Genomic DNA, 19,136 nt, shown 5'->3' with positions numbered 1-19,136 from the left:
ACTTGTGACACCGCTATCCGCCGTCATCATCACCTGCAGCCAAATCTTTTGTGTCATTATTCATGAGAAACAATATTTAGTGTCTCCATGGTTACAGTGCACATACAATCCTTATTTAAAGTCTACACTACTTTTCAAGTGCACATGCCCTCTTAGTAGATCACGTACTATTTGGGTCTTGATTGATCAGGCCCTATGTCTTAGTACATAATCCACAACATGCCCATTTTGAGTACACATATTGTCACGATCCGCTGTCCGGATCATGTGTTATGTGGACTTTTGACTTTGTTTGAGCACTTACTTGTTTGTATTTATCACCATGGCGACTTCATTTGCTCCACCTGCACCGACTTCTGACGCACACCTGTTTATGATTATTGTTTTAGTATATATTTCGGCCTGCTACGTTAGTTCTGCCTGGATGTTTTGTTTGCTACTCGTAACGGTCACGTTTGGTATTCTGCTTTTGTATTTACGTAACTAAGTCCTGTCTTAGCTTCCGCGCGTTCGGCACGCGCTACTTTGGACACTTGGACCTCGACTCTTGCTAACCATTAGCATTTAGTTCCCGTGCGTAGGCACGTCTTTTCTTTGCCTTTTGTCAGTGTTCTTTTACTTTTTGTAAATTAAAACAAGTTCTTACCTACTATCCTGCCTGGTCCGAGTCCTGCAGCATCTGGGGGTGACAACTCGCGCATCCAAAATGCGTCCCAGACGTAACACATATTCCTATAGTTTGCACGGGCTGTTCAGCGCTTATTACTCGGATTTTAGCAGATTAGGCCCTTAGTGTTTAAGTATGTGTAAAAGGTGTCCTTTGGAGTGGAAAACAGTACTTGTACTCTTTTCTACAGTCATATTAGGTAGGCATATACTAGGCATGGATACTACAAGAAGTACTACTTACTTCTTCATAGAAAAAGGTATAGGATGCTTCTTCCTATTCCTCTTTATGTGTGTCAAATTGTCCAAATGTAAACATGTGATATTCCTGAATGTAACATGTTATGCATGTCTGGAACACAAACAATACCATACCATGCTGGCCATTTTGGGAAGACAGATTGGACAAACCCCATATTACTGGAAAGCACAGCACAGCCGGTTTTATGTGTGTCGAGTGTTTTGCATTTGCAATAACGCTGTGAAAATGTTGTCCTTTACAAATAAGGGCAAAGGTCAACTGCAGGGTCTCAGGAGGTTAAATAACTTTTCACATAAATCATCTTGAAACAGTACGGAAAAATGACTATTATTATTATTATTATTATTAGTGGCATCTTTAGCAAGCCTTCCTGTATGACTGAGGTCTCACCCGATGTAGACCATTCCTTCCATAGCCAGGCAAAGAGTTTGTTTTGCTTGGAGAAGTTGGATCTAAAAGACACAAAGTGTTTTCAATTAATCCCAACAAATCACTGAGAAGACAAGGCACCTGTTAAAATGTACCCGCATCTCCATTATTCTGCTTGGGGTCGTAGCGCTGAGCAGAGAGACTCCTCGCGTGACGCTCCCTAATCTGATCTTTTTCCATCTCCTCCCTTAGAATTAGCTTTCCCAAACCAGACTGAATCTAAGAACCAACACACATTCCAGTCAAAACAGGACAATTGATGATGTTTTTAAGGTGTTGGGTTAGGGTGGCAAACCTTGTTGAGATGTTCTTCCTGAAGCTGCTTTCGTTTCAATGTCTCCTCCTCCTCTTCTTCTCTTGATCGTCTTCTGCCTTCTGAACCTACAGGATTCAATAAGCCCCGGGGAAAAAAAATCTGTCAGGCTGGATGTATATCATGCATTAAATGTATATAGTGCAACATATTCACTGTGGAGGAAATAACTGAAAGGCGGGTGTCCACTAATTGTATGTCAATAAATGAGAAAAAAAAGACTGGATACACAAATGTGGGACAGAGTTGACAAGACAAACAAACAGGGGTACTTTTTGGAATATTTGGGTATGAAGACATGATGACTTTTGTAGCTTCAATCATTCATCCCCTGGATTTGCTGCTAACACTCAGCACAGCACAAATGTAAGACACATAGAGTACATCAGTTTGAAGTCAGTCTCAGTTATCTCTGTCCAAGTCATTTGTGGCTTTTATTACTTCCGGTACAATCACCGTACCAAACAGTGCAAGAACATAAAGAGCAAAGTTGAAAAAAGACTTGGTGGCAGAAAAATAAATCAAATATACTCTGTGTTGTGCAAGCAAAACACAAATTAACAAATAATTAAAAGGGAACTACACTTTCTTTAGGAATGATGCCCTTTATTCACAATCTTTATGTGTGTGGGAGAAGATCACACATCTTTCTCTTTTCTGTGTGTTCTAAATCATGAAAAACTGCTAGCAAGAGGCAACTAACAATGTAGCTAATGGGACTCATCTATTCCACTTATAAAGCCCTTTAAAAAAAACATCCGAAAAACCGCCAACAATGCTCAATTTACATGCGGGACCTGCATATTGAATCGAGTATTTGGCACGGCGCGGGCTGGAACCCGCTTTTCCTTGGCAGCTGGGTCTGCCAGCACTTCTGTTGGCAATGTGCCAAGACACGCCCCTGCTCACGCCCATGGAACTAATTAGAGAAAACTGCATAAAGACCAGTGGACCCAATAATCCTTTGACGGAACGTAGTTGCTCTCTTGGAGTAAGCATTTCGTCTCTGGCTTCCCTTCCTCATACTTGCTCGCTCTCTCTGTGCCCTTCCCTGTTTCCCTTGTTTGATGTCCATTTTGTCTTCCACAGCTCACTCTCTGCCTTTCGTGTTCGAGTTGTGTTTCTTGACTTCCCTCTGGATTCTGGACCATACTTGCCAACCCTCTCGAATTTTCCAGTACACTCACAAATTTCAGTGCCTCTCCCGAAAATCTCCCGGGACAACCATTCTACCAAATTTCTCCCGATTTACACCCGGGCAACTTTATTGGGGGCGTGCCTTAAAGGCACTGCCTTTAGCGTCCACTTCGACCTGAAATCTATAACCCAAAACACGGTGACTGAATGGATATAGACATTTATGAACGGTCAGAGAAGCACAAGTCTGGTCACAGACCAGTATTATGGGCCACCTTGTTAAATGGAGACCCGAGGGTGTAACATATGTCGAGACAAAGATGGCTATGCTGATAGCTGCAAGAAACATCCCGTTCTCTTTTGCTGATTTTTTTCAACAAATCTGTGTGAAGGATAAGTTCCTGGATTCAGAGAATGCTCGCCAGTACTCAAATGGCAGAACAAAAGCTACTCAAATAGTGAAAGGTAAGTGTTATTTTTATTTTTTTTAAGTAAGCAGCAAGTACAGTACAGTTAGTAGAACCCCATCTCCCGAATTCGGAAGTTTCAAGGTTGGTTATTTTTAAATGAAAAAAATACTGTAAATATTACATGTTATAATGAATGTGCATCTTCCTGTACTACATAAAGCATGTATATAAAACATTGTTGGAGGTTTTTCAATGTTTTTTTTCAAGGGCTTTCTAGATCATATCCCCATGACCTGCATTGATAACCGTCTCTTGCTAGCAGTTTTTACTATTTAGAATGCTCAGAAAAGAGAAAGACATGTGATTTTTGTGGAAAATTCCCCCCAAAAAGTGTGGTTCCTTTCGAAGTGATGCAGGGATGCAGCTAAGCTTTTAGGGAAGCTCCGAGGGGAAACAAGAATTAGTCAGAGGATGTTTTTTCTGCTGCTACGTGGTGTGAGTGCAAGCATGCCCGATAGGAGCCAACTGTACCTAAAACAGCGATAGAGTCGGGCTGACAATCACCCTCACGCTGTGAGTTGTCGTCTGGAGAGGGAGCATGGGCAGCAGGGAAGGTGGCACATCTGATGATGTCATCAGCCGACTTGCTTTGACGTGCTATGTCATTGGTATCTAGGTTGGTAACCAGGGCAACCGATCTATCAGCGTCACAGGCTCAGCAACAAGTATATTAAATATCTCTTGAGCGTCTATGATATATGACTCTGTGTGATGACGCAGAGCCAATTCAAGACTAAAGCAAAATAATTATCATCCCTTGGTTCGTCTTAAAGATAATATTAGCCACGTAATCATTACAATTCTACACATTATGCTGCATAGTTTAAGGAAGCAGTGTAATGACAGAACATGGCTTGTTCAGATGGACAAAGTGCTGCAATTGAGACGGATGAGAGACAGACTTCAAACACACAACATATTGACACTGGAGTGACTAACAAAACGTATCAGTGGATCACATCTTCACTTTGAAATCACAATTCAGATCATAAAACAAGGATTAAATAGGGAGGAAAGTACCGTATTGTTTGTAGATGGGTGGTTTTCTGTAAATGTTGCTGCCCTGATCTGAAATTAGTAAAAAAAAACATTTACGGAATCCCACAAAAGTAAGAACACAGGAACAATGGTGCATAAATAAAACTTAGATTTGTTTTAGGGTAGTCAGTGTACAGATTGTATTGCAGTAAAAAATGTATCATTCACTGAACACAACCCAGCTATCATTGTGTAAATAGCTGCAGCACACGTGAGTAGAAGATATCTTGGCTGCAGTCTAGCATGGTGTGGCCCACGATTTTGAGGGCGGAATGCAATGATTGATGTTCATGGCTGTCAATCACAGACAACTCTGTTTCGTGTTGCGATTGTCTACTCTCTCTCTCTCGACTGCATAGTTTTTCTTACTGCTCCCTGCTGGGCTTGAACCCGGGTTGCCGGAGTGAAAGGCCAGGCTCCTGACTACTGATCTAAAAGCAAGGGCAATCTCTTGGACCGCCAGCACTGTTTTAGGAATTAACTGGCCTCTGTTACACCCACACATGCGCTTATCGCGAAGGAAATGTATTCACGAATAGAATTATTTTTCAAAATCAATGATATTTTGGCGTTGTTGCTGTTCTGTTGAATAAAATCATGATTTTTTTCTTATTCTAAACTTTTTTTTGGGGCGAGGACAAGGGAATGTTGAGCTTTGGGTGTGGGCCCCCAAAACACCCATGAATTGATTAACGTGGACCCCGACTCAAACAAGTTGAAAAACTTATTCGGTTGTTACCATTTAGTGGTCAATTGTACGGAATATGTACTGAACTGTGCAAACTACTAATAAAAGTATCACTCAATCAATCAATCAATCAATCAATCAATCAATCAATCAAACAGTCCTGGGGGCTCCCCTTAGTGTAGGGCGGCCCTGGCGATCGTGGTTTGTTGCTGCACAAGTGTTGTTGGCCGCGGGGAGCTACGATACACTGAGTTTAACGTGAATTTCATCACAGCATTCCGAAACAGGCATGATCACATGTCTTGGAAAACTGGGCGACATGTCTTCCGAGGCGGTAACGATTCCAAAGAAACATCCAATGTTATGTCCGAGAGAATTAAAACAATGCCAGATGAGACATTTTTAACTCCATCCATCCATTCATTTCCTACTGCTTATTCCCTTTGGGGTCGCGGGGGGCGCTGGTGCTTATCTCAGCTACGATCGGGCAGAAGGCGGGGTACACCCTGGACAAGCCTCCTCATAGCAGGGCCAACACAGATAGACAGACAACATTCACACTCACATTCACACACTAGGGCCAATTTAGTGTTGCCAATGAACCTATCCCCAGGTGAATGTCTTTGGAAGTGGGAGGAAGCCGGAGTACCCGGAGGGAACCCACGCATTCACGGGGAGAACATGCAAACTCCACACAGAAAGATCCCGAGCCTGGGATTGAACCCAGGACTACTCAGGACCTTCGTATTGTGAGGCAGACGCACTAACCCCTCTTACACTGTGAAGACCACATTTTTAACTCATTATTGACAATTAAGACTGTGATAATAATGGCTGTGTCAAGTTTATTCAGAAGACTTTCCAAGCTGTACATTGACTACTCTAATTCATATAATAGTGCGCATACTCACTCAGAAAAAAGGCAAAAGCAAAAGACACAGATAGACAGATAGATCTACAGATAGATAGATCTAGAGACAGATAGCTAGATAGATAGATAGATAGATAGTTAGATAGATAGATAGATAGATAGATAGATAGATAGATAGATAGATAGATAGATAGATAGATAGATAGATAGATAGATGGATAGATAGATAGATAGATAGATAGATAGATAGATAGATAGAAACCCCATTTCCATATTAGTTGGGAAATTGTGTTAGATATAAATATAAACAGAATATAATGATTTGCAAATCCTTTTCAACCCATATTCAATTGAATGCACTACAAAGAAGAGATATTTGATGTTCAAACTCATAAACTTTGTTTTTTTTGGCAAATAATAATTAACTTAGAATTTCATGGCTGCAACACGTGCCAAAGTAATTTGGAAAGGACAAGTTTACCACTGTGTTACATAACTTTTTCTTTTAACAACACTCAATAAACGTTTGGGAACTGAGGAAACAAAGCTGTCGTACTTTACGCTTCATAATGCGCCACACATTTTCCATGGGAGATCTGCAGGCGGGCCAGGAAAGCACTCTTTTACTACAAAGCCATGCTGTTGTAACACGTGGCTTGGCATTGCCTTGCTGAAATAAGCACGGACGTCCATGATAACGTTGCTTGGATGACAACATATGTTGTTCCAAAACCTGTATGGACCGTTCAGCATTAATGGTGCCTTCACAGATGTGTAAGTTACCCATGCCTTGGGCACTAATACACCCCCATACCATCACAGATGCTGGGTTTTGAACTTTGCGCCTATACCAATCCGGATGGTTATTTTCCTCTTTGTTCGGATGACACCACGTCCACAGTTTCCAAAAATAATTTGAAATGTGGACTCGTCGGACCACAGAACACATTTCCACTTTGCATCAGTCCATCTTAGATGAGCTCGGGCCCAGTGAAGCCAGCGGCGTTCCATGGTGTTGTTGATAGATGGCTTTTGCTTTGCATAGTAGAGTTTTAACTTGCACTTACAGATGTAGCGACCAACTGTAGTTACTGACAGTGGTTTTATGAAGTGTTCCTGAGCCCTCGTGGTGATATCCTTTACACACTGATGTTTTGTTTTGATGCAGTACCGCCTGAGGGTTAAAGGTCCGTAATATCATCGCTTACGTGCAGTGATTTCTCCAGATTCTCTGAACCTTTTGATGATTTTACGGACCGTAGATGGTAAAATCCCTAAATTCCTTGCAATAGCTCGTTGATAAATGTTGTTCTAAAAAAATTTGACAATTTGCTTACAAATTGGTGACCCTCGCACCATCGTTGATTGTGAATTACTTAGAATTTCATGAAAGCTGCTTTTATACCCAATAATGGCAACAACCAGTTCCCAATTAGCCTGCACACTTGTGGGATGTTCCAAATAAGTGTTTGATGAAAATTTCTCAACTTTATCAGTATTTATTACCACTTTTCCCAACTTCTTTGTCCCATGTTGCTGGCATCAAATTCTAAAGTTAATGATTATTTGCAAAAAAAAATAAAAAATTATCAATCAATCAATCAATCAATGTTTACTTATATAGCCCCAAATCACTAGTGTCTCAAAGGGCTGCACAAACCACTACGACATCCTCGGTAGGTCCACATAAGGGCAAGGAAAACTCACACCCAGTGGGACATCGGTAACAATAATGACCCAGTGGGACGTCGGTGACAATGATGACTATGAGAACCTTGGAGAGGAGGAAAGCAATGGATGTCTAACATGACACTGTGAAAGTTCAATCCATAATGGATCCAACACAGTCGCGAGAGTCCAGTCAGTTTGAACATCAAATATGTTGTATTTGTAGCATATTCAACTAAATATGGGTTGAAAAAATTTTTCAAATCATTGTATTCCGTTTATATTTAAATCTAACAAAATTTCCCAACTCATATGGAAACGGGGTTTGTAGATAGACCTAAAGACAGATGGACAGAGATATAAGGTAGGGAAGAGCAGTGACAGGGTGTGCTCCAACTCCTACCTGGGAGGTGAAAATGTTTAGGGGTCTGAGAGAGAGGCGGGGTGCCCGGCCGGCTGTCGGGCCTAAGCGGGAGAGGGGAGCTCCGGCCGCTTGGTGGGTCAGTGCCTCCATTGAGAAGAACCAAAAAGGAACATAAGCAGGGATGCGTAAAGGGAACCAGAGTGTGGACTGGACAACACGAGGACCGGTGGGTCTAGTAAATGTTAGTGCACAACTGTAGATGAATTTTGTTAGAAGAGTGAAGCAGTATGAAGATTATTGTACATCTCACATATAATGTACACTGTGCACGTAATAAACACTATTTGTTGGATGGGAGATGAGTGAATCTTCTTTTAATTTGAGCATCGGGCTTTGTGGTTTGAAAATTGAAAATTAAGAACACTTTGCTTATTCAGGGAATCTTTTGTACAAATGTATTAGTACAACTTCTCACCTGCATGCAGATATCCAAAACACAAATGGGCCTCATCGACTAAGATCCCAAATAACACAAATAGCGTGTGCAAACTGCACAATTGCGTGTATTATTTGTGGGCGTGCTGCAGGTGATCTCTTTGATAACAAGTGCAAAAGTGGTGCAGACCGCCCAATTTGGATAAGGATTTTTGGTGTGCTACAGATTGTTACAATGGAGACAGTCATTGTATCACATGCTCCAACCTGTAGGGTTTTGTTATGTTGTGGAAAATGCAGTGCACAAATATGAATTAATGATTTAAAAAAAGCGGTATTGAGACTACCTATTTTTGGCACCCCAAAGATGCACTCTAGAAGCTGTGATGGTTTTCTGATGGTGCATCTAGAACAGGGGTGTCAAACTCATTTTAGCTCAGGGGCCGCATGGAGTAGGCCGGAATGGTAACATCATGGTTTGATCACTTAAAAATAAAGACAACATCAGTTTGTTTTCTTTGTTATACTTTGGCCAAAAATAGAACAAGCACATTCTGAAAACGTACAAATCACAAATAATGCTCTGGACAAAATATTTTTGTTGAAAATTCTGAGGACATTGGTGCAGTTTTAAAAACACAATACGCTTAGACTTTGTCTCAGTGTATCTAAAAAGCCAGGATTAAATTTTAAGTCACAATCTTTCTGGGATTGAACAAAAACACTTCTAGGTGTCAAATACCGCCTTTATGATTTCCACGTATCAATCCAGAGCTAACTCAACAAACCGTAAGAAACATATGTAAAAACTATTCAAAAGCGTTAAGTTTACGTTTCTCGTGTTTGACAGAGACATTTTGGGGCAATGAGGGTGCCAAACGACAATGTGTTCGAAGCAAAAGACTGTTTCATGTTGGTCGAGGAGGAACCACAGTCCCCCTTAACTGTGTACCTGTTGCTTAACCCCAGTATAAACAGTTTACTTGCCTAACAGAATTGTTATTGGGACATCCAGTGGACACATTTAGAATAGCTGTTACTTTCGTTCCCCCCCAAAAAAGCAGCTCATTTTTATACTTGGTAAACTCATCCCACGGTGAAACCTGTTCGCGGGCCTGATCTGACCTGTGGGCTGTATGTTTGATCTCGAATGATCCAAATGTAATAAAATGCTCCAAAAGATTTATAAAAATAGCTAACAATTTAAAAAAAACTCCAGCAGACTATATCTATTATTTGATAGCTCAAATTAAAATTAAATCATATTATAATGTTTAAATTTTTTTTTTCAGACAGTGGAAACGTGTTGAGACGCACACGGACATCATTGATTAAGATCACATCCTCACAATGCCTGCGACGCATCAATTTGTGCGTGCCTGTGCTAGTTTGCACGTACATTCATTATGTGCTATACAAAACAGTTTCAGGCCTGCTAAATCACATTGCATCTTCTCCTCCGAGTATTACAGGTGTTCTGATAATCTGCATTTGTCCTCCACTGACATGAAGACGGACACGCTAAATGGATTGCACTTGCTATTTTGGTCTTTTAAAAGGTGCAATTATTTGTGCACAAACTTAGTAGATCAAGTTACTTAATTTGCACTATCAAGTCTTGCATGTGTTTTAGTAACCCTTAGTAGATCAGGCCCAAAGTGCTCTTGTGTTAATAATGATGGCACTGTTTGTTGAGGAGGTGGTGATGGATCCGTGATGTGACCAGCATGAGGTGGCATCCCTCGGTGCAATGAAAATGGAGTGTTTCGCTGGGGGAGCGGAAGTGCACAGTGGCATGAGGGGGTCTTACCTTGGCTATGGGGAAGGAAGTGGTGTCTGAAAGGGGAGGTGGGGCGGGAGTCATTATTTCTGGAGCCCACACTGTTACTGCACAGGGAGGAGCAGAGTTTCTGCATGCCTGTCAGAGCTTCTGCGGGGAGGAAGGGAGCGTGTGGGACCCCCAGGAGGAGCCAGCAGAGTGGCACATTAGGAGAGGGTGGTAGAGGGTGAGACAGTGGGGGGTAAAAGAAAAGGAAGATATGCAAGCGTTGAAGGTTGAAAAAAGGAAATAATTATAACCAAGGGAAAAAGATTCCATTCTTTTACGTATCACTACAGAAGTTGTGATGTTACAGAAGAAAATTGGCTGTCTGGTTGTTGTCAGGAAATTCCTTTTTTTTTCATATTCAGTCATATCACAAAAAGACAAAATTTAACAACCAAAAAGTCAATTTTGCTGAAGGTGCCCTCTAGCATGATACAACACCAAAGGAAGGGAACGAGGAATGACATACTGATCTATCATCACTCCTATCAGGTCACATCATCAGTAGGACATGAAACAATGTTGCATTATGGCCACAAACCATCCACACAAGTACTCACCTGGCCTGTGAAAGTGCTGCGGCGACCGTGACAGAGTGGGGGTGTAACCATGGCGATTGTAAACCGGCGAGCCTATAGAGCCTTGACTGGTGGACCTTTGGAGGATGCGTTCTCGCTTGTCATAACATCCCTAACGTACATAGTGTAAGATAGCATACATAACATTACATATAAGGTGACATTGTCAACAGCCCGGAAATGGACATCTTGAATTTGATAACCTCACCTCATTGGATAGAGTTGGTGACATGGTTCTGAACGACTAGGAGGAACAACAGAAGTGTGGATAAGGAATATCCTGTTTTAATTTTTATCATTGAGGCATTCTCCTTATAGCTCTACTTCATAGACAACACCCAGGTACCATAACTGAGATTGAATATAGGCACCATTAACATTGTAGAATTCAACAAATATATATATATATATATATATATATATATATATATATATATATATATATATATATATATATATATATATATATATATATATATATATAATATTTATATATTATATATAAATATATATATATTATATATAAATATATATATTTATATATTATATATAAATATATATATATATTATATATAAAATATATATATATATATATATATATATATATATATATATATATATATATATATATATATATATATATTATATATATAAAATAAAATAAAATTAAAAAAAAAAATATATATATATATATATATATATATATATATATATATATATATATATGAAACCTGGTACATGTTAAACATATGAAATAACCGTTTATCAGAAACTGCAGACACATGGGCTGTTCATCATATCAAATACAATGAACCCCTTTATTGTGCAAACCTTTCAATTTACGAACCACAGACCGAATAAAAACATGTCTCTGTGTATAACAGGTTTTCTTCAGTTTAATGCCTTTTTAATGCGACTTAAAATACATTTAGTGCCCGTGTTGAAGATCGATATCATACATAGTCAAAAGCAAAGAATTGCATATATAGTATATTTTTATGGTCTATGGTATGACTCGGTCGGGGTTTGAACTCACAACCTTCCAGTCTTAGGGTGGACACTTTAACCACAAGGCCACTGAGGATATCTTAAATTAAATCAAATAATAAAAACAATTCAAGTAACCGAAATGCAACAATCAGTATTTGTTTCAAATATAATTGAAAGGTCAATAAATTATCATACTAAAGAGGTCAAAAACTGACTTTAAAACTCTGTTAGCAAAAATTGCATTTCAATAGATAGTCAAAATCTTAAAGTGCAGTTTTTTCCCCCCATTTGTACAAACTGGGTTGAGTGGTCTGTTTTATTGTCTTTTTTCTTACCGATGCCATCGCGGCTTACTTACTAGTTCATTCGTTTTGCTGTGCTTAAGTTGGTCATTCAGTTTGAAGATGAAATATTCTCACAAAGGAACATTTGGCTTTGTAATAATCATTTTCCCTCCTAACTTTTGTGACGAGCGAGTCGTGACCCGCCGTTGGGACTTGTTACTGAGAAGCACTGCTAAGTACACACCAATTCTGTGTGTGCGTACGTAAGCAGTCTCGCCTGCTCATACCCAAACTAAAATTGTGGATGAGAAGCTTCACTCCCGTTTATTTCATTTTGCTGTGGAGTAAACATGCCCAGGTGCTGAGAATGATGCACAGATTGTGACATCTTGTAGCCAGTCTGAAAGCCAGAGGCGAAGAAAAGAAACAAACACGAACATAGCAATTTATTAATGTTATCAAGGACATTTTCATTTATTGTTCAATTATTTTTTATTGAATAGCTGGCCATGCGTACAATTGTGTGGATTTGTATATTTAAACATTGTATTTAATTATTTGTATTCCCATTTGATACAAGCAGTTTCGCGAAATCTATTTAATGAATTTTAATACTCTTTAATGAATCATAGAAAGCTTGTATAAACCTTTTAGTTATTGTGTGTCTTCGGCGCAACAAAATCATGCTAGCTTTTTAGGCTATTTTTGCAGGTAATTGTGGCGGGGTGTGGCCTGTGGACCTGCAGCGAAGCGGGGTGTGTCAGGACTGGCTTTGAGAGTAGTGACAGGTACGTCGATGAGACAGCTGTGGGTTTTTGTCCGATCACCTGTTGCTCTGTTAAAGGCAGCAGTCGGGAAGGAGAGGAGGTGTTGATGGTGGAGAATTAGCAGGAGAAAACTAATATGGCTGAAAAGCACAACTTATTGCAAAATAAATAATTTTTCGCAAAGATGAACACAACACGGCTGTCATGTTCGTCATTGGTGGTCCAGAGAACCCGGAGCAGTGAGACCTCCACAGTACTGTATGCACCTCAGAGTCACATATATTGTTACTTGAAACAAGATTACTGTTAGCAAGCTAACCTTAGCCTGTTACTTTTTTTTTTATCCATTTTTGCAGGTATACACCTCACAGTCATACTATACATTGTGATACTTTACACATGCTAACATTTCATGCTAGCTTTTATAGCTTAATTTGCAGATATACACCGAAGAGTCATATCTTTGCTACCGTACCTGCCATTATTTTGCATTTCAGTTCGGCATCAACTTTTCAGCAAAAACTATGGAATCAGCAGTCTTAGAGGATTTTCATTCAGTTGCTTAATTTTGTAGCTAAAAAGTATAACAGGCATGACAATAACTACGATCATTTAAAATGATGTCTTTCTGGTTTTAAAGGGGATCATTATCACAATTTCAGAAGAGTTAAAACCAATAAAAATCAGTTCCCAGTGGCTTATTTTATTTTTCAAAGTTTTTTTCAAAATTTTACCCATCATGGAATATCCCAAAAAAAGGCTTTAAAGTGCCTGATTTCCACTATCTGTAAATCAACCCGTCCATTTTCCTGTGACGTCACATAGTGACGCCAATACAACAAACATGGCGGATAGCACAGCAAGATATAGCGACTTTCAGACTCGGATTTCAGCGGTTTAAGCGATTTAACAGATTACGCATGTATTGAAACAGATGGTTGGAGTGTGGAGGCAGATAGCGAAAACGAAATTGAAGAAGAAACTGAAGCTATTGAGCGAAAAGCTATTGAAGCTATTCGGCGATCGCATTCTAACCAACGATTGCACTGGAGCAACTTAAATATGTCGATTGGTAAGTGTTTGTTTGGCATTAAATGTGGGTGGAGGGAAAGGTTGGATGTAAATATAGCTACAAATGTACATACAGCTAGCCTGAATAGCATGTTAGCATCGATTGGCTGGCAGTCATGTGGTGACCAAATATGTCCGATTAGCACATAAGCCAATAACATCAACAAAACTCACCTTTGTGATTTCGTTGACTTTATTGTTGGAAATGCATCTGCTTTGAGTGTCGCAGGATATCCACACATTCTTGCCGTTTCTGCCATGTTAGCATCGATTAGCATGCTGTGCTAATCAATGCACATTCCACGTAAGATAACTTGAATCCGTCCCTGATCGTATTGTTACACCCTCCGACAACACACTGACAAGGCATGATGTCTCTAAGGTACGGAAAACAGTCGAAAAAACGGAAAATAACAGAGCTGATTTGACTTGTGTTTGAAAAAAATGGTGGATTGCTTCCCATTGTAACGTCACGGGTGAAAGGTCATCGCTCCGACAGCGAACAATTGAAATGTGTTTAAATCGCCAAATTCACCCTTTTAGAGTTCGGAAATCGGTTAAAAAAACATATGGTCTTTTTTCTGCAACATCAAGGTATATATTGACGCTTACATAGGTCTGGTGATAATTTTCCCCTTTAAGAAACAATAAAATAAATGAAGAAAATACATTGTGGTAGTCAGTAACGATTTCATTTTTAAATCAGGCACTGCGACTGACAGGTGAGCAGTCCAAGGTGTACGAGTCTAGTGACCCTGAAGAGAAAAAGTATAGAGAAACTGGAAGGCGGAACAGCTGAGGTAACTCACCTTGTCGTCAGGCAAGGGTGAGCGGTCCCTCCTGGCATTGAGAAGCTGCGAGGTACAGTACAGTAAAGTTCATCAGCAGGTGTATGGTAGCACATTCCAAATATTGATGAACACATACAGTAAAACCCGGAATATTTCCGGATTTCTAGACTTAAAACACACAGAGGGTCAGTTTAGGAATTTCATTCTTGCTGGTCAACATGACCGCAAGGATGGCGTGCATGCAAGGTGAGAAGCATGCATGGGTGTTTACCTCTCCTACACTCTCTCGTCTCTCCTCTCTCTCCTCCTGGGAGGTGGTGTACATAGGCTCATAGGTAATAAGATCGGGGCGCTCAATGTCATAAATGGCTTTGACTTTTGGAATGGCAGCTAGGTCTCTGTAATCAAGAATCTCATTGTCTACTTTTGCCTAGGGAGACAAATAAAGACAAACATGCACACGCTAACATAAGCAAAGACAAACTGCTTATGTAAAGGCATTTTCTTACAGAATAAGGTACAAATGTAACAATTAGGCTTGACGTAAATAGGAATGGGAAGGGGTATATTTTCATTACGAGAGTAGGTACTGTAGGTAGTCTTAGGGATGGGTACCGAATTCGGTACTTTTATAAGCACGGTCCAAATTCCCACATCGATTCACATAAAATCAAATGGTGCCATATTGCGAAACCTTTGTTGAACCTGACGTCATGCCTGGTTGCAGACATCAAACATCCATTTAGTGAGTGGACCCGGTGGGACTGCCTCTAGGTCAGGGGTGTCAAACTCATTTTATATCGGGGGCAACATGGAGAAAAATCCACTCCCAAGTGGGTCAGACTGGTAATATCACAGAACGATAACTTAAAAACAAAGACAATTTCAGACTGTTTTCTTTGTGTAAAAACAGAACAAGCACAATCTGAAATTGTATAAATCATGATGTTGTTGTTTCTTTTTAGACTTACATGTTGCGGTTTATAGTATTCTATCTTTGTTTGTCGTTATTTATATTTTCTGAATAAATTATGTGATAATCTGTTAATTTTCAATCTATCAATATAACATTTTTCATCAAAATCAAATTAGAGTATGTTTTTTATGTAGTTTGATCATTTTCCTCGAATGATGTGCTAACATCATGTGGTTTATTTTGTACGTATGTAGCATCAGCTACAAAGATACAAAGAATTGCTATTGCAACATCCAGTGGACACATTTAGAACAGCAGATTCTTTCATTCAAAAATTTCAAGTTAATTTTTATATGCTTCACACAGTGGAGTGTTTTAAGTCTCGTCTTAAGACCCACTTTTATTCTTTGGCTTTTAACATTACGTGAGTTTTGTGGTCCTCTGTCCTCTGTTGTCCTCTGTGTTTTTTTGTTTTTTTTATATATATATACTTTTTGATTTCTATTTTACTGTTTTAATTGATTTTACCCTTTAAAATTGTTTTTAATCATATTTATTTTTATATTGTTTTTATATTGGTTTTATATTTATTTATTTTTTGTTTTTATTCAGTCATTGGTGGAGCATAATATTGTTTTTTAATATTGTTTTTAACATGGCTGTACAGCACTTTGGAAACGTTCTTGTTGTTTAAATGTGCTATATAAATAAAGTGGATTGGATTGGATTGATTATACTTAGCAAACTCATCTCGCGGGCTGGATAAAACTTGTTCGCGGGCCATATCGGCCCTCGGGCCATACGTTTGACACCCCTGCTCTAGGTAATGTTACAATATTCCTTGCCAACAAGGCAAGTATGCCTGATAGAAAACATGTGAACGCGCAGTAAGGCTCCACTTATCTAACTGTGCTAACTTGATGCTGACATTGAATTTGCCCTTGACATGCTACTGATTAGCATTAGCAATTTTATATGGCAATTTTAAACACCTCTAAATTTGGTAATGAAAACTACAACTAAGATGCAAGTTACAATCAAACAGTTGTTGTACAATAAAAACAATACTTAGAGTATTGACACGTTGTAGGTGCACAAAAAGACTATATTCAGCTTAATGGCAAAGACTTCCCGACTATACAACACACCGAAGCCACACTGCTGTCATCTAGCTCCTTGGAGTACTGCTGTATAACACTTGCAAATAAGACTCAAAAGTGTAAGAGAATAGAATAACAAATAAACAGCACAGTTATTATTATCAGCTCTCTGTTCAATATTAAATATGAAATGAGAGTGTATCAATAAACACATGAGCACAAACAGAAGTATCGAAAAATACCGGTACAAATACCCAGTTACCGGTATTTGGTACAGTTTTGATTCAAATATGAAAAGGTACCCATCCCTGGTCTCAGCATAACATATTGAGGCATACAGTACATATCTGTGGTGTATAGCTTACATAGATTGTGTGACCCGGTGATCCAGGTATGCTTGAACCAGGTCTGGAAGAAATACTCTCAGATGACGACCTAGTAGGCTACAGAAGAGAGGAAATGTACATAGTCATGACATCTCACTTGTGTTTCCGTTACTTATTCCCTAACACATTCCAACCATTATGAACATGAGCGATGGGAGGGATTTGCATCCCCTGCATTGTCGTAAGTCATTTCAAATACTTTTCAACATGTCATCTCAGGAGGAGGTCATTCATTTGCAAATGTGCAAAAGTGAATGAGTGTGGCATAAAGCTGTGGTGCTAGATCACGATGCCGGTTTATTATATATGGACTGTTTGCATGACAGTAGCAGCCCTGAATGTAGTGTAATTAAATGATTGTTTAATCCCAATGCGTAAATGGGGATTTTCAAAAAGCCGTATTGGCTATTGTGAATGCTGTATGGAAGACACTAGAGCAGTGGTTCTTAACCTTGTTGTAGGTACCGAACCCCATTAGTTTCATATGCGCATTCACCGACCCCTTCTTAGTGAAAAATAAAATGTTTTCTTTTTCAAATTCAAGACAAAGTTATATGTTTTTGGTAACACTTTAGTATGGGGAACATATTCTAAGTAACAAAAACTTCATTTAGAGTTTTTTGGACACTCGGGGAGCATATTCCAAGTAACAAAGACTTAATTTAGAGTTATTTGGTTTGGGGTTGGGTTAGGGTTATAATAAGCCCATGCCGAATAAGGCATTAATAAGTACTTAATAATGACTAGTTAAGAGCCAATATGTTACTAATTTCTACATTAATAAGCCACTAATTAATGGTGAATATGTTCCCCATACTAAAGTGTTACTGTCGAGAGACACCGCCGACGGGCCGACAACGGGCGGAAAGCAGCAGCGTGGGCCCACCTGGAGGCCGGGAGGCGGGGCATGCGGCGGCAAGACGAGGCGTGACGCACGCGGAGCGACGCTGCAGCGGCAATCTAAGACAGGTGCATTTACTACACACCTGCTCACAGTCTGTCTATCTGCTGCTAGAGTACAAAAAGGGCGAGGGAGGAACGAGCGAGAGAGCAGCACGGAGGAGGAAACATCGGCCAGCAGACCAGAAGCACGACAACCCAAACCACAAGAGCGATGACGCACCCCCGCAGCGGACGCAAGCCCCGGACGCCGAAAGGCGTGCAGCGGCAGCAGACAAGCCGAAGAAGCGCACTGAAAAGTGACTCGACAAAAGAACCAAGTGACAACAGATGTGTTGAAACAATAAATCAATGCTGCTATGATGCGTCATGTATCAGGTGTCCCCGTAACCCACACAAAGACGGCAGGAAGACCGTTACAGTTACCATGTTTTTTGTACTGGTGCACAAAATGAACCGTGCATTAACATCACCCTGTTCAAAGAACAAAACCAACACAGTGCATAAACTCACAACACATTACTTCAGCTGTTGCCGTATCCGTAATTCGCCGATAGGGAGAAGTTTTTATTTACACGATGAGTCAGGTGTGTTTTGACCTCCGCTGAACCCCTGAGGCCGACTCACCCAACCCCTAGGGTTCGATCGAACCCAGGTTAAGAACCACTGCAGTAGAGGTTGTCTCCTGCAGATGGCGGCAATCTGTCCTAAGTGTGTGGTTAGACCCAATGATGCCACCTCATAGGCAATAGCGAATACAGTACTTGCTTTTGTGTTTTTTGAAAGAATAAGAGGGAAGGTGGCAACAGCTGTGTGAGGAAGGTAGAGGGGTTTCACAGGACATCAAACAGGGGTTGTAACTCTTCCTGTCTGACTCACATATTACTCATTCACTCCTTATTCCTCAACTGATGTACTAGCATTTCTTTAGGTGCAAATATCTCTGGAAAAGCATGATTGTAGTATAGGACATTTTTATTTGTGAATGTAATTAAAGGCCTACTAAAATGAGATTTTCTTATTCAAACGGGAATAGCAGGTCCCTTCTATGTGTCATACTTGATCATTTCGCGATATTGCCATATTTTTGCTGAAAGGATTTAGTAGAGAACATCCACGATAAAGTTCGCAACTTTTGGTCGCTAATAAAAAAGCCTTGCCTTTACCGGAAGTAGCAGACGATGACG

The 19,136-nt window shown here is 39.8% G+C and overlaps 1 protein-coding gene across 11 annotated transcripts in view; it reads right to left on the bottom strand.

Moving 5' to 3' along the window:
* ablim1a (actin binding LIM protein 1a) overlaps window positions 1-19,136 on the bottom strand; it is a 135,164-nt gene that overhangs the window by 14,723 nt on the left and 101,305 nt on the right. For 6 of the 11 annotated variants that reach the window (XR_009808122.1, XR_009808121.1, XM_061910703.1 and 3 more), the window contains 12 exons: window positions 17,029-17,106; window positions 14,919-15,077; window positions 14,666-14,710; window positions 10,953-10,988; window positions 10,727-10,856; window positions 10,152-10,271; window positions 7,946-8,050; window positions 4,298-4,345; window positions 3,749-3,889; window positions 1,653-1,738; window positions 1,453-1,576; window positions 1,319-1,380 (listed from right to left, as the gene is read on the bottom strand). Coding sequence is in view for 9 of the 11 variants with exons in the window: in XM_061910703.1 (XP_061766687.1) it covers window positions 1,319-1,380; window positions 1,453-1,576; window positions 1,653-1,738; window positions 3,749-3,889; window positions 4,298-4,345; window positions 7,946-8,050; window positions 10,152-10,271; window positions 10,727-10,856; window positions 10,953-10,988; window positions 14,666-14,710; window positions 14,919-15,077; window positions 17,029-17,106 (1,134 nt within the window). In the remaining 2 variants the exon portion in view is untranslated. The remainder of the gene's footprint in view (window positions 1-1,318; window positions 1,381-1,452; window positions 1,577-1,652; window positions 1,739-3,748; window positions 3,890-4,297; window positions 4,346-7,945; window positions 8,051-10,151; window positions 10,272-10,726; window positions 10,857-10,952; window positions 10,989-14,665; window positions 14,711-14,918; window positions 15,078-17,028; window positions 17,107-19,136) is intronic. The other 5 variants (XM_061910701.1, XM_061910707.1, XM_061910704.1 and 2 more) reach the window with 5 other exon arrangements.

This window comes from Nerophis ophidion, linkage group LG09 (genome assembly GCF_033978795.1).
Source record: "Nerophis ophidion isolate RoL-2023_Sa linkage group LG09, RoL_Noph_v1.0, whole genome shotgun sequence".
Taxonomy (NCBI): domain Eukaryota; kingdom Metazoa; phylum Chordata; class Actinopteri; order Syngnathiformes; family Syngnathidae; genus Nerophis; species Nerophis ophidion.
Note: the sequence above shows the minus strand (reverse complement) of the source record. Positions and strands in the feature narration are given on the sequence as shown.